We start from the raw sequence: 16,582 nt of genomic DNA on the forward strand, positions 1-16,582 counted from the left end.
TGGTGTATGTATATCTTATGACCTATTTTATGGAGAACCTTGATATTTGGAATACAACTAGACACTTTGAATATGAATTCACCTATGACAAAAAAATTGGGGTGGGCGTGGCACATCCGGGTTGAACTACTAATTGTTTACATTTTGGGGCTGGGGCATAACTCGCATAGGATGCGTTTGTTCAAAAAGAGACTTTGCGCACAATTACCTCATCCTTTTGGCCAGTTTGTGTTAACAGCTCAGTTGTTTCAGCTTTATAGTTCCAAAAAAGGAACGGGTTTTAACATTTGGATATTTTCATTTTTCGATTTTGACCTTTGTTGACCCTATATCTTTTGACCCGTATGATGTAGAAGCTTGAAATTTGGAACACGACATAACATTTTGAATATCAATTAACCTATGCAAAAAAAATTGAGGTGGGCGTGGCACATCGGGGTTAAATTACTCATTATTGACATTTTTGGCCAAGGGCATAACTCGCAAAGTATACATTTGTTCAAAATGGAACTTTGCATACAATTACCTCATAATTTCAAAATTTTAAATTTTTGACCTTGACCTTTGTTGACCTTGACCTTTGTAGGATCAAACGTCATTGGCATTGGCTATCTATTTGTACTTTCATATTTGCTGTCCTATGTCAACTTCCGGTTTTATAGTCGTGTGCAATTATAAATTTTGATGATGTATATCTCTTGATCTTGACCTTTTTAGACCTTCTCTTTTACAAGATCAAAGGTCATTGACCTTGGCTATCTGCTGATACTTTCATTTGTGAGGTCTGACATCTACTTCCGGTATTAGAATCTTCTAAAAAATGAAAATTTCTCAACTTTTAGACTGTTCTTGCACTTGATCTAAGTATCGTGGAAGGATGATTTTTTCGGGGTCTTTTGCAATTTGCTACATTTGCAAAGTCCCACTCTGTGCCAAGAGTGGCTCTAGTTTCTCATTCTTTTGCTTGAAACAAATGATTCTATGGTAATATCTTACAGATATGGACTAGAGATTATCATAGTTGACAGACTGAATATATTTCCTTTGATAGACATAAGAGAAAACAGTGCTCCACCCACAATACAATGAAAAAGTGTTGGCTTATCAATTGATAAAGGCATCCTGACATAATATCAAAGCTAGTCAAAGTACAGCCAAGTTTCAGTGTGAGAGGGTAAAAGATAGAGATCATGGGTTACACTGTTGATAAATGTATTGGAGAAATAAAATGAAATGATTTTTATATCCTACTTAGATAAAGGAGGAGAAATATAGTTGAAGCAATGACAACTTTTCTTCGGTGCATCCTATCTAGCAATTAGTCTGTGGCCAAACCTATCTTTCTAGGATTATTGCTACCTATTTTCAGTCAGTTTAAATCATGTTGGCAGGGCTGTAACTAGAGTCTTTTTCTTTGAGGCAAAAATCCTGTTGTCTTTTAAGTCAGTAATGTTTTTTCATCGTAACACTTTCAGTATACTTCAAACATTGCTATGTATAGCTGAAATCATATTTGTATCTTTAATTTTTTAAATGTTATTTCTTTTTAGTCAAATTCTGCATGAGGCATTTGCCTTGATGTAGTTATGACCCTGGTTGGACTTATTAATTGACATACTCAATCATTATCAGAAATCATGAACAAATACAAAAACTCCAACAATCTCATGATTAGGTCAGTTCTTTTGATACAGAGCACAATGACATTTGGTGGTTACATTGTAAAGGTATATTATTGATATAAAGGTTTCAAAGCAATATTTTTCGGATCAAAACCCAGTCAGCTGGTATTTTAACGAAGAGAGAGAAGTTTAAAATGATACAAAGATGACAGTATTTCTATCTATGTAGTATGTCACCCCTCCTTCTTATTAAACACATGATGGTCAACACTTAAACCTAGCATAACAACTCTTATACAAATCACTAATTCACTACAAACCAAGCAAATAACTCCTTTAATTCTTTCCTTGACATGAATGCACTCTTTAATACCATACATTGTATAGGACATCTCTATTTTAATTGAACTCAATTGCAAGTAAGCAATGAAAGTAAATATTTGATAAAAGTCTACATTTATTGTAATTGACTTGCATCTCGAAGTATGTTTTAATTAAGGAATGTGCACATATTCTTACAGATTTTCAAAAAAGCAAAACTTGAAGGTTATTACCCACAAAGAGGAAATGCTTTGATAAAATATTGCATGGCCCCAGTTTTAAAATGTTATGATGGATGTTTCAGAAATTTCTTCTTTACAATTCTGACATATCATGACATGTTCAGAAAAAAGTTGTAATGTTGGTACAAAATTTGTGATGTGAACTGAAATTTTATAACAGATTGAACTGTTCATGTCAATTTGTTTAGTATAAGTATAATAAGTTATATAAATACAGTAAATATATCATATATCTTTACTAAATTTAAAATAAATATCATCTCAATCATTCTCGTGAGATTTGTACACAAATACCGCTTATATTGGAATCAGAATATTTTTAAAAGTTTGCTATGGTGGGTCCGACTATAAAGTGCAAACAACACCAAGGGCAAACAAACACAAACAATATTATAGTATGCAAATTGCAATAGAAGACTCATATAAAATGTGAACAATTTGGATTAAAATGGGAGCGGCTCATCACTTTCAACAAAATTTCAATGATTTGGTCGCGATTCGATCACTTCAATTTTGTTTGACAAGATCTTAAACCAGATTGTTACGAATAGAGTAATTGCTTATCATTTAAAAACAAATATATTATATTTCAAGCAGATTGGATAATTGAAATTTGTTTGATGTATAAGAATGTTAGCATCGATATTTTAAGAGAATCTCACAGTCAAGCAATTAATGTAGGATTAACACCTGAAAGTGTAATAATTACCCAGTTTTGTTATATAAAGGGTTGTGAACAGATTAATTTAGAATATATGAATTCAATGAATTTATCTTGACATCAAGTCATTGAATGTGTCTGAGAGGTGTCTATGGATGGTTGTTTTGCTGACAATATACACAAAAGTAGCTTGGAAGACCTCTTTACAATTATTTTAATAACATCTGTTTGGCTGAAACACATAGTGGGCTTTCTTGTCCTTTAATATCGATCAATATTATATATTATAATTCATCTTTTCTGTGCTTTTTACTGTCATTTGGTTGTGCTATGTTTACACTTGTTTGGGCTTGTATGCTCTTATTTAGGTTTTTTTTTAGTCGGACCGGCTATGGTAGATTCTGTTACCAAAGTCTGTTCAACAAAGCTAAATTTATCGTATTTGCAGGTCATGAAGATTGAAAAATGTCCAACTATGATATATCTTAGGAAAATATTTTTGTTAGAAATCTAAAAAGTTTCCATGAAGCTTTGATCCTGATTTTAACCTGAAATTTGCCATTTTTATAGAGAAATTGAGAAAACAATGGACATGTAGTGCTTACGTTTTGTAAAGAATGAATTCTATCTCAACATGACTGATATTTGTATAAAAAATTTGACCTTCTCCCCTAGTAAAAGAATGGACAATATCAACATGACTTATTTGCTAAAGTTGATATTTTCTTCAATTATTCTGTAATTCCTCATTAATATTCTATTTTCTAGGACAATTAAAGAGTTGACATCTCTTCAATGAGAGTCAATTGGTCTGAACACCACTCCTGTATATAGCTACAAGGTCATTCAACAGACAAATTTCATACTAAACTGTTATATCTGGGATGAGTGAATGTTGGAACGGCTCAGATTAAAAACAGTTTTAGATTGTTCAATCTAAGTGGAAATAACATTTTGAATATTTGGTCTTTTGTAGAAATTGTGAAATGTCTTCTTCATTCTTGAAAGTGAAAATTGTTTTATAATTGCAATTATTTTTATTCAATCAATTCCTAGATATAAGAAAATACATATATATATATATATACGTAAAGATGCTGTTGAAATACAGTCAAATTGATTTTTATGATATATTTTATTTATATAGAATACAAAAAACATGAAGGACAATAAATTACAAATTAATATTACAACATAGTATATATTATTTACAAAACATTTATTGCATATAACTGTTGTTGTTGTTGTTTTGTTCTGAGAGGCACACAAACAGTTGAAGTTCTTGAGAAATCAATGTCACACTGGATTTCAAACTGGTTTTTTTAAACACATAACTTAATCTAAAACGTTAAAGGGACAAGTGTGCCATTTTAGGGGGTTGATTTGAGTCTTGAAAATAGTTTTCATAAGCACTAGAAATGTACGGAAATCGCAAATAGCATTATTCCTTTAAAAATATCTTATACTAGGAATTTTACCCACAATTTCTGTATATGTCTTTTCTATATATCACAGAGTATCTTAAAATGACCACACATGGATTCGAAGGCTCAAATTTTGACAATGAGCTGTGAACACTATCACTTATTGGTAAAGCTAAAAAAAATTCCCGTTTTTGAGTCTTGTATGATTGGTCAAAGAGAATGGCACACCTGTCTCTTTAAGCAAGACAGATATAGAAATATAACTAACAAAGAAAAAAAATAGCACATGTCAAGGCAAACAAAAGCATCAACTCAAAAACTTTCAGGAACATGACTTAGAATTATTATTATTCTCATAAAGGAATGGCAGAGAAAATCTCAATTAAGATTGACGATAAAAGTTGGCATGCCTTCGAGTTAGAAGGCTGAATTGTATTAAATGATAAAATAAAATTCATGAACAAACAAACCTAACTTATAAACACAAAATCTTAACTTAAGCCTTTTAAAAAGGATACAGCATAAAGGCAAAATATATGTTGTTGAGATCGGTATAGAAAATATCAAAACATTTTGTCCAGGCCAATAATATTATATAAAAATACATTTTATAGTATAAACTTGACTAGAATAATGATGGTTTTATAATGATACATGTAATACTTTTATAGAAGGAAAAAATTCCTTATGTTATAATGCATGGATAAATGAATATTAAAAAAATGAGAATGTACAATTAATATTATGGCCTCTAATTCATTTTCAAAATTTAAAATTTAAACACCGGTTTCTACTTTTTGGTGTTCAAGTGTTCCCATGCCATTGACTTGTATTTTATAATTTGTGGATTTAAATGATTTATCATAATCATTAGCAGTAATATATGGTGCAACAGTAACATTATCATATGGCTTATCATCATCTATAGGCACAACTTTTTTAGGCTTATTGACCACTGCATACAGATCTTGAATATCTGCTGGTGGTTGGACACTGTTTTCATCTTGTTTAATCTCCAGTGATTCTAATGGAGGAGGGGGAGGGAACTCATAGTAATCATCATCGGGATTGATGTAAGTCAGAGAGATTTTACTTGCAGGATGATCAGGCACTGATTCTTCTGACTCAGAATTCATTGGTGTTACTTTGGCAACAGGTTGTGAAAAAGTAACGCTTTTACTGCGTTTATTAGGTGGTAATTTGGTAGGAAAAGGATTACTGATAGAGGATGATCTATGTTGGGCAGGTAATGTTTTATGTCCATTCATTTCTTTATCATCAATAGACATGTAGTCACGTTGTGGCAGTTCAGTATGGTGTATCAATGCTTGATTCTCAATATAATCACCAGACTTCATATTAGTTGTATCATGGTCGGTGACAATAGCAGGTGGTTGTGATTCACGAAATGTTTGATTTCCAGTCGGACAGTCTGAAAAACTGGAGACTTTCATTGGACTTCTGCTTATGGAACAATAATGATCATCATCATAGTCAAAATGGCGATAGGAACTTGTTTCTAGTTGTGATGGGGGTATAGCTGGATATAACTCTACTTTCATTGGCTTATTTCTCTCTTTACGAATTCTGAAAATATAAATACAAAACATGTGATACTGAACAGGAAATAAATGCAAGACTTTTGGGTAATAAATACCATTGCTGAAACATATTTCTGAATAATGCACACAAATTCTCCAAACCCAAAATGCTTTATCATGCAGAATTGAAAATAATTGGCTTTTTACATGTTCAAAAACCTGTTATACATCTCCTGAGATATATATTGATATGTGTCTGTAAACTCTGATTGCATAATAAGTCTAAATTGGCTATTGACAAAATAACTAATTCAAGCATGTGATCTGAAATTTGAAAAGTCTAGAGATAATTAGTCTTTGATGTATGTTAACCTAATATAAAGATGTCAATATTTGTGTAAGTGATATGCTTGTGAACCAATGTCATTAAAAAGGCAACTGTGTACTTTACCTTCGACAGTGAACTGCTATTGCTACTATTACTATAGTAAATATAAAGAATGCTGCCACCACAATACCACCAACTATTGCAGCTGAAATATTTCACAGATGAATTCAAATACATTTTTATTTAGCTTTTGGCTTTATGAGAGAATGAATGTGAAATGATTTATGTTTATGTTTCTCAGACCATGTTTATATATGAAGTTTAATTTGTAAATTATGAATTAAATTAAGAAAAATAATTCTGCAAAGGCAAAATTACTCTTAAAAAAAAAGTCACATCAAGTATTCCTTAATCATTTTGACAGACCCAGAACATTATATTCAAACAGACATGATCTTTTTGCATTATATCATCATGAAGTATTTTCCATGTCACAGATGCTTAGAAAATTTGAAAAATTAAATGCTAATGAAGGAGTTGCTCTGTACATATATCCTTGGATTCAGTTACTAACTTTCATGCTTCTATGGTGTTTTTGCTCTAATATTTGTATATTCCATATTTGTTATGAATTGGTAGATGGAACTTGAAAAGATATAGAATATTTACCCATGTCAGATGATAATGAATTTGGTCCATAAGCTGAAGCTGATTCACCAATATTGATGCCTGCACCGGATGTAGTTGAACTTGTTTTGATGATAACCTCATCTTCCGTACGTCTTTCTCCAGATTCATGTGATCCTACCAATAATCTGTGTAATGATTCACCACAGTGGATCTGAACATAATCATTAGAGTTGGTTGCTGAAAAATTCAGATATTCAGAAGTTATTTATATTGTCTGCTTTCCAAATTTGGAATTTAAGGAGAAACAGTAACCTACATGCAGTCTTGAGTTCATATAAGTGTCTAACACATTGCGTTAAGATAGTAACATGTAGTAGCAACCTCCAGTTTAGATGTACACATAGATGTTGGTCAATTTTTCAAATACAATCCAAAATAGTAATGAGTTGTACAAATAGCATTTATTTGGATATTTAGCTTACCTTTAACTTCTAACCAGACAAATGCTGTTCCTTCATTATTACCATTATGTAATTCTAATGTGACATTGTTAACAGTTCTACTGTAAACAGTTCTATAACCAAACCAACCACTATGACCACACGTTAATTCTTTTTCAAATGCATGTTTATCAGTTATTGTTATACTTCTAGAGCACTTCCTATCACCAAACTCTGCTCTAGCTATTAATACATCAATAGAGAAGAGGTTGATTCCATTAGAGAATTCTGTAGCAGCTACACACTGACAGGAGGATTGTCTTGTAGAGATTGACCTAGGGTATTCTTCATTAGCTAAATACAATACTTTACCTCTCTTGATATCATCAGAACAGAATGAGGCAATGTCTTCAACTGAAATAACAAGTTGGTAAATGGGAGATAACTCACTTGAGCTAAAGTCTGTTTGACCATGACTGAAAAGATTTTTACTGAGCAGACTCTGTATATGTTAATAAGATATCATTTTAGGTAAATTTACCATATGAACACATGCCATTCTTTTTTTTTATAGGCATGGTGATTTGTAGACCTTTTACTTCTGAGTCTTCTTTATAACATTATTCAATAAAGACTTGAAAATAAGATAATGTCACAAATTTGGTATTTAAGTCTCTGATCGTGGCTTTGAAGTCAAGACTGGATTTTGTTCAGTTATTTTTGTTCTAATACTTTAAGTGGAATAGAAAGATTAATGCTAGTATTTATGAAGTAGAGTAGAGAAGATCATCTAAGACAAATAGAGATTTTAGTTCACATATTGTGATTGTTTTATATACAAATTAAATGAACTGATTTATTCCAGGTCTACTTACTTGCTACACAATCATAGATAACTGTCATATAATCTGTATAGGATCTATCAGTTTGACATCCAGTTGATCTTATTGGCACACTTTCTACAATAATACTACACTTCTCATAGCCTGAACAGCGATTATTTAACTTGGGATATACTGTATCATCAAATTCTCTACAATCATTCTGTGTAGCACGACAACAATCACCTAATTTACGATTTTTACATCGTTTTGCAGTATTGACACCATAAAATAAACGTTTAATGGCTATTCTCTGGTTTCGTGGACATTGGAGATTTAAGTAGTTATTGTTACAGGCACTGGCGTAGATATTTTGTCTGGCTTCTGTATAACCTGAAATTACAATAAATTGTTATTAAATAATAACGTTATTCATATGTCTTTATTATATTCAAAGGTCAGATTGAATCTAACATGATTTTCTTATTACATTCTGTTGTTGAATTTATAAACATTAATGGTATATATTCAACAGTCATTCAACAGTGATTTATATTCAATAGTGGTTTTGCTAAACCTGAAATGATGTTGCAACAGCCTTAAAACTTACATCTTGCTAAACCATCCTTTTACTTTTATTCATTATATGTTAATATTATATGTACTGGTATCTGTAATTGATTTAAGTCTGCAAATGACTGTCTGCATGTAACTAGACAATACTACACATATACTTTTAAATTTTGATTTTGAAAAGTGATAAGGATGGCTGGAATTGAACTGCACCATTTGTTAAGGACAAAATGATGTTTGTGTATAAAGAGAACTATATTTTGAGGAGAGGTCTGTGATGTTTTGTAGTTGTGTAAAATGATAAGTCTATATGTTCTACTAACAGTTGTATGTAATATGTAAATATGTAATAAATGTAAGATGTTCTACACATGTTAAAGATCAAATCTTGTAACCTTCAATCTGTTTGACTTATCTCAATCTTAACTCTGCGATTCTATAAAACCTTTATTTTGATTACCCAGAAATTTACTATTCATGGTTTAGAAACAGTTTCTTGTGCTATAACTTTGGCACTCCATCTTTTTTAAAACTTTAATTTGATTATGGTTGTTGTTGGAACATGTTCAAAAAAAATATTTTATTGAGAAAAAACTGAAGTAGGTGTTTATATAACATTAAATTACATTATAATATTTTATAAAGACCACACAGTCAGTCTTGAATTTTTCATTGATTTTTAGGGTTTCATATTAGCCATTTCAAATTACTATATTATGTTTTGGAGAAAAAAATTTAGATTGTCTATTTCTATGTGATGTGATTTATTCTGTCTATATTTATTAACCCTTTATACCCTGAGTGTAAATAAAATATAACATCATATATCCTGAAAGTAAAATAAGAGTATGACGTTAATGTTCTGTGACATCACTGGCCACTTGGGTATATATTGATTATTTTGTGGCAGCTAAGATTTGGGTTATTTTGTTGCAATAATATGTGGTTTCCATTTTAACAGCAATCTTTGTAACTGGCATGACTTGACATTTCTAGTGTTTATTCAATTCAATAAACATTACATCAGACATAACTGCTAACATATCATATCATTTGTAGACTTCTAAACTAAGCTGTAAACACTATCATATAAATAACAAAATATTGTACTTCTTGTGGTACTTGTAACTGCTGACATAAGGCATGTTTCAAATATTGCTCTGAACAATGATTTGTCATTGGTTAAACCTGAAAGGCTTATTTCAAAATAAATATATTTATTATGTCTATGTTTTGCTTGAAAATTTTATAGACCATTCAGTAAAGTCAAAAGGATAAGAGAAAAGGATAATAATCTCAAAATAACAGTATTGCAAGTTTCTTTAGAAAGAGAAGCCAAGTTGGTTCCTGTCTAGACAAGATGGTTGACAAGAATGTCCCTAAGATCATTCCTGATCAGCTTTAAGGCCTTTGATCAAAATCCACGACAATTTTCAATTTGAGTTCTACTATGATAAGTAGGCTACTTTGGCGGGTGTGGCAAGCAATGTGAGGCATGCACACTTCATCTGCTTTATGCTCTACAACTAAGTGTGTTAGCTCATCTTTCTTTCTTAGAGTCCACATAGGGAATAATGATTATTTATCAGGTAATCAGTAATATCCAGATTGACTGAAGTCTGTTGAATGTTGATAAAATGATACCTGGTTCAAGATATGGTAATCTCCTGTATGTTTCTATCATTAAATGTAAGAGGGCACTGATGCATACAGATGTACCTGAATCTCATAACTTCAACATACTGAAACTAAATTAACTTCTACAAACAGTTTGCAGCTTTTATATACAAGTTTTGTTATAAAAACAAAAAAGTTACATAACATATCACATTCAGTTACCATGAAATACAATATGCATATCATAATTGACATCACAGATGGTTATCTGGTATGATTCAAGTTTCAGCAAAAACTGCATCAACTGAGCTCAAATTATTTACTCTGTTTAATACGCACTTGGCGTTACTCAGGTCCATCTGTCCACAATTGATTGTAAACACTCTAGAAGGCACAATTTTTGATGGACTTCAATGGAATTTGGTCTGAGTGTTGATCATCACCTAAGGATGAATCCTATTGACGATGACGTTAATAAAAACCAAAAAAATATTTAATATTATTGAAGTTATTGAAAAAGCATTCAGTTTTTAGTTCAGTAAGACACAATTCTTGACAGATTTTGACATAACTTGACGGAATTGGTTATTATCACCCAAGGATGAACCCTATTGAAATTTATTGCCCTTTGTCTTCAAAACAAACACTTAAACAATCTAAAAGGCACAATTATTGCCAGATTTTGACAAAGAGGGGTAATACTGTTGAAATACTGTCATAAAGGTTGAGTATTTCATACATGATTGTTACTGTACAGCCAAATATTTTTATTCAAAATCATAGCTGCCATTGAGCGTATATTACCTTGCCTGGCAAGCTATCCTCATATTTGTTAAGTGTGGACCGCTTGAGTAAAACCATCACAATAACTGATAAAATTAACAATATATCCTGATTAAATATTATAACAAACTGAATCTAATTAGTATATGGTAGATCAGTTCTGCTTCATATCAAATATTCACTTGAAATAATTAAACATTTGAAATATAATGAGATTGAAGCTTTCTGCCATGATTATTATAAAATGTTGAAGAATTATCTTACACTTTGAATCTAAACATAAAACAGTTTTACACTCTACCAATTTTTTTTCTGAGGGAATAATTAGTCAGTGAGAATACATTGATTTGGCTGGATTCCAAAAGTAATATTTGTAATTCTTGAGTGAGTGGCTAAAACTGATCATAAAAGATCAATATAGGAGTTAAAGAAACAATAAAATTCTATCCTATAGTTTATATACTTCCCAAATTAATCTGTCGATAAAATATAATGCTTCTAACTGTCCACAAGGGAGTTATACTTATTCAACCAAGAAAAATAACTGTTATAGATTCTATAGATTCTTGGTATTGTATTGTAGAAAGGGATGTCAAGCTGACTAAAATTAGTCTGAACTAACTATTAAAGTGACATTAAGTGTTTTACAGAAGAGTGAACCTGTCCTACCTCTCTAATCCTGTCTGTCTGTACTTATACATTGACTATCTTCTTTTCCAAGTCAGTCTGTCCAACCGTCATCAGTTATATGTGGCAATAGTAAGATACTAGAACTATGTAAACATGTATTAGACTCACTGCAACTTGCATGATATTAAATCTAAACAACTGTAACTTCCAAAGTCTTTGAATGGCATTTAGCAATTGTGAGTACTATATATAGACACCCTCACTAATTCAAACATGTAATAATTGAACATTTTTATTGAGATGCAGGGACAATAAGCTTAATAAGCATTAATGTATATATAGTTTGCCCTTCACTTATCATTATGTTCCTGAGGACGACAGGGGAAACAAGTCGAAACGTTGCATAAAACTTTAACCAGTGATTGTTGTTCCATAAAGCTGTGTCTATATAACTGTAACTTCCCTTACTCAAAAAGGTTTGTAAATTCATTACTCCAGACATCACATATTGAGAGAATTAAAAGTACCAGATCATTATTCTGAAATTGTGATAATGTTTCTGTAGACATCAAAGTATATGTAATTTAATTGGTGTTATTTTAGTCTGAAAATAAAGAGTAGGTGTGAATGATTGATTAAATTCAATAGAAACTTGAAGTTGATAACAATCAATAATGATATAATAATATTATTAAAGTGAGATTTATGTTTTTATCACATTAATAACAATAGTTGACATATCATGCATGGTTATATTGTCTGATTGTTAGTGATTTAATCTATTATGGTAAATGGTAGTTTATAATGGATAATAACTAATCTCTCTGTATAACTAAATCTAAATGTTATGACAAAATTTGGAAATGTAGCTTGATGCAGGGGAAACCTGAGGAAAAATGCAAGAAGTGGAGTCCTTCTTTTCTGTAACTGATTAGACTAATGAAGATAAAGCCATGCGTGGTACAATGAGGAAATTTTACCTGAACAGCATTTCCAACTGCTAAGATATCTTCAAAGTTCACAGCCAGTAGCCCACAGAACTTTGGTTTATTATATTTTATGAGCTATTAGACATTTTCTCTTGTCAAACAAGTGTACTAATGACTTTCTCCAGGCAGGTTTGAAGGCACTTTGTTCACAAATTTCATGAGTACTTTCATCATGTAATATCTACATGACAAAATCATCTCAGACAGAACATTGTACAACGGTATTGTACAAATATTAGAATTTTTTGAAAATATGTCTGCACAAAATATACACAGGACAACAGATTCATCAGACTATCTTTTGAAGTAAATAAAGAATGATGAGATCTAATAAAACATACTTTCAAACCTGTAATTGTATTTCTAGACACTATGTCCTATATTTATCTATTCAATAATACATTGATGTCAGCTAAGGGTTTCTTGATAGTATAAATAAGACCACATAGATTTCAAGAATTGAAATACAAATGATAGTCACATAGTTATGTTTAATTCTGTGAATCTGTTTATCAGTAAATTGTGGTAGTTATGTCTTTCTAGAACAACAAAGTAGAAGTTTTTAAATTCTGGCACTCAGTAGGATGAAATATTTAATAGTGTCTATTTGTTGCAGTAGAACAATCCACCATTATTAGATTCCGGTCTAGCATTACATTGCTCACACACCTTAAGTTCAAGTTTAAACATTAAACTTCCATTCCAAACTGTCCTGATGAGGATTGTTTATCTGGAACATGTGTTGGCAGCATAGAATGAGCATAAGTCTGTATCTGAAGTTTTTGGGAATCAGCAACTGAAGTTTCCATGAATAAATAACAAATTTTTTAAACTTATTCGAATGTCAATCTGTAACATTTATATTTAAACACTTGATTTATAAACTGTACCCAGAAGTCAAGGGTAAAATATTAATCAAGGTATGGTCTTCTAAAATAGCTGGCATAATCATTTAAAAATAAGATAAACCTTCTTAGAACTATACAGATAACACTTCTACAACTGATTTCCTGTTTCCTCTAAAATTATCAACTATTTAATATCATTTAACATGTTCTTAGTTTTTTTAATTAAAAAGTTAATACTTTAATTTACCTTCAAATTGATTTGGGTTAAGTAATTGGAAAAGGAAAAAATATGTACTATTAATGTTTGAGATTTACTACTTTGCCATCTAATATATGAATGACACTGTGCAGTCTATCAATATCTTGTACACATACAAGATGTCATAATTTAAGAAGCCTTTACATGTGTATCAAGGATTTTTATACTTTTAAGGGACCCTTCCTTAATCCCTACAGACATCTAGTAATTCTAATTATTCAAGTAATTCCAGAAAACTTAGACAGATTATGTATATTGGAAAATATCCCTCAGAGAACTTTTTGAAATCCCTTTAAATCATAAAGGTATATAGAACTACCACACTGACCAAATTCAAGAATCATTTATATACACAAACATATTATGTTCTTCAAATAACTACATGGCCTACATGTATTTTGGAATAAGCATTGGCTAACTCACCCATCTTTAAATGTAATATGAGATGGGTAAAATTCTACATATGAAATTAGATTTGTGATAATTCTAGATATATATGTAGGAAGGTATTGATTAATGACCAGCTTATTTCTAAAGAGTTAAAGAAGATATAAGAAGTATCTCTCCAGGGATGTTAACTCACATATCACCAAAATAAGATCAATGTTTTATTTCAATACTGCAGACAGCCTTATCCCCTGTTCATCACATTAGGTTTATAAATCTTATATCTTTTCAAATGTCATTCAGCTACTCTTTTCTTTGGCAGAAGAAATACAACAAGTCTAAAGAGAATTTGCAGGACTTGTAGAAAATTTGGGATGATTTTTTTTCTTCCTTAAAAGCAATGTCTTTTGATGGTTTTAAGTATTTGATTAGGTTTGGGACTGTGAAAGAAGTACAGCTCATGACAAGATTTGTGGTTAAGTTAAACATCTAATTTGTGGTTTGCACTAGATTGTGGGTCAGACACCAGATAATCAGATATGTTTAGAGACAAGACTAGAATAACTGCCAGGTTTTTATAGAATGAGAAATAAATAGTCTACTATAATTCTATTGTTTATGTCTGTTCTAGTAAAATTACTACTATAGTTTACTAGATTGTATATGGTAGCATTGTCAATCACTTTACGACATGTAAACACTACATTTCATTCAATGCCAGAAAATTGGCATGAGTACAAAACACTTTACTCTGGTTAATTAATCTCTACTAGAATGTCAGCTCATAAATATCATCTTATATTAGTTAATTATTATTAACTCAAATTTTTTCATGTAACACTTTATTATGGCATTTCATTTCTCTTTTATTTTCTCTTCAGAATCATTTAAAAAACACTAAATATTGTTTATTTTTGCTCTTAACATTTTTATAAATATGTGATGTGAAATACAGATAATGTAATTAAGAAAACTGAACACAAGACAAGGTATTGAAGTAGCAACAGAAGCAAGGACAGTTAACCTGTCCATGAGAAATTTGTTCTTGACTGAAGTACTTCATGATCAAGAGCACATATTCATATTTTTCATGATTTGATGCGCTATGAATAAGACTATTTAATTTTAAAGTTTTCTTCAACTCTCAATAATTTCCACATGATTTTTACGCCTACTTATTTGTATGAATGGTTTTATTGCTTGCAACTTACCTGCAGATGTGTATTGTAATATTGACTATGAAATAAAGATTATCTATAATATGGAACCATATGTTTCATCATTAATAATATTTGATAGTATTTAGTCCACTACAACTGTTGGTACCTAGCACAGTAAATCAACTAACTCATAGGATTTATTAGAACATAGTTCCCTGAGTACTCTCTTTCTTTCTCTAGTATTTTATTTACAATATTCCAGTCGATATTAGTCTTTGATGATGAATATTTTTTATTATGATATTATTAGATACTGTTATATCTTGTTTTCTATCAATATTAACATAAGAAAAGATATCTTTCTCAACCTTGTGTATAAGTGCACCTTAAGCTGTGACAATCCTTTGTGTTATTGTGTCTGACAGATGGAGCAGACGGAGGTTAGATCAATTGATCCAGTACACAGAATAATAGGTAACAATATTAGCCTCCAGTTAAAAAAACACAGCCCTAGCAAGTTGAAAAGAAAGAGTTTGTGGTTAATTTAGCACTTTGAGTCGCGTAACGCGAGATAGTTCTTTATTATAGTGTGTAATTGAGGTTTTTGTTGGGTGTTGTGTTCCGCCACGTGCCACATGGCCAGAGAATTTAAATAGAAGTTAGGTTTATGGTTATTTGTGGTGTTTGTTATAATAATAATAGTTGTTAGTGTCTGTCATATATCTTTGCCAACTGGGATCTGATTTTAATCTAATGTTAACAGACTGTCCACACAGTTTATCAAGATTTATTACTGGTCAAACTACTGTGTTAAGATCACTAGTTCATTAGAAAAATACTCCATCTATTCAAGCACCAAAGGAATCATAATTCATGTGATTAAAAATGGTACAGTATTTAAGAATTCAAGTCAAGGTTGTTTTGGGTGTTCCCAAATTTTCAAATGGAATTGTTATATAATTCTCTCAGAATTATTGTCAACAATGTCTCACTTAAATGTCTGCACATTAAGATATAAAAAGAGTACAAATATTGAAATGTTAAGGTGCTTCCAGTTCTTGTCAGCAAAATAACCCAGCATTGACCACATGATCTATTGTCCCTATCTATTTGGAAGGTTGAATTTACCAGAAGAATCATCAATCACTAAAACTACCCGATCAGAAGAGAAGCTAATAATAGTTATTCAGAACCAGTCTGATGGACATTTCATGTTTTCATTCTAAATATTTCATTACTTTCTTACAAAATGAAGACATTTTCTACAATATTATTACAGGATACACCAGTGTCGAACCTTTTGAAG

The 16,582-nt window shown here is 30.9% G+C and overlaps 1 protein-coding gene across 1 annotated transcript; it reads right to left on the minus strand.

Annotated features, from left to right (window-relative positions):
* Window positions 1-5,046: 5,046 nt before the first annotated feature.
* On the minus strand, window positions 5,047-14,156 carry LOTGIDRAFT_161833 (hypothetical protein; the record flags this gene model as incomplete). Its single annotated transcript, XM_009057721.1, has 6 exons — window positions 5,047-5,857; window positions 6,263-6,344; window positions 6,809-7,006; window positions 7,252-7,623; window positions 8,085-8,423; window positions 14,153-14,156. The coding sequence occupies 6 exons, from the start codon at window positions 14,154-14,156 to the stop codon at window positions 5,047-5,049; spliced, it is 1,806 nt and encodes a 601-aa protein (XP_009055969.1).
* Between the last annotated feature and the right edge of the window lie 2,426 nt (window positions 14,157-16,582).

The sequence above is a fragment of the Lottia gigantea genome, assembly GCF_000327385.1.
Source record: "Lottia gigantea unplaced genomic scaffold LOTGIsca_31, whole genome shotgun sequence".
In the NCBI taxonomy this organism is placed as follows: Eukaryota; Metazoa; Mollusca; class Gastropoda; family Lottiidae; genus Lottia; species Lottia gigantea.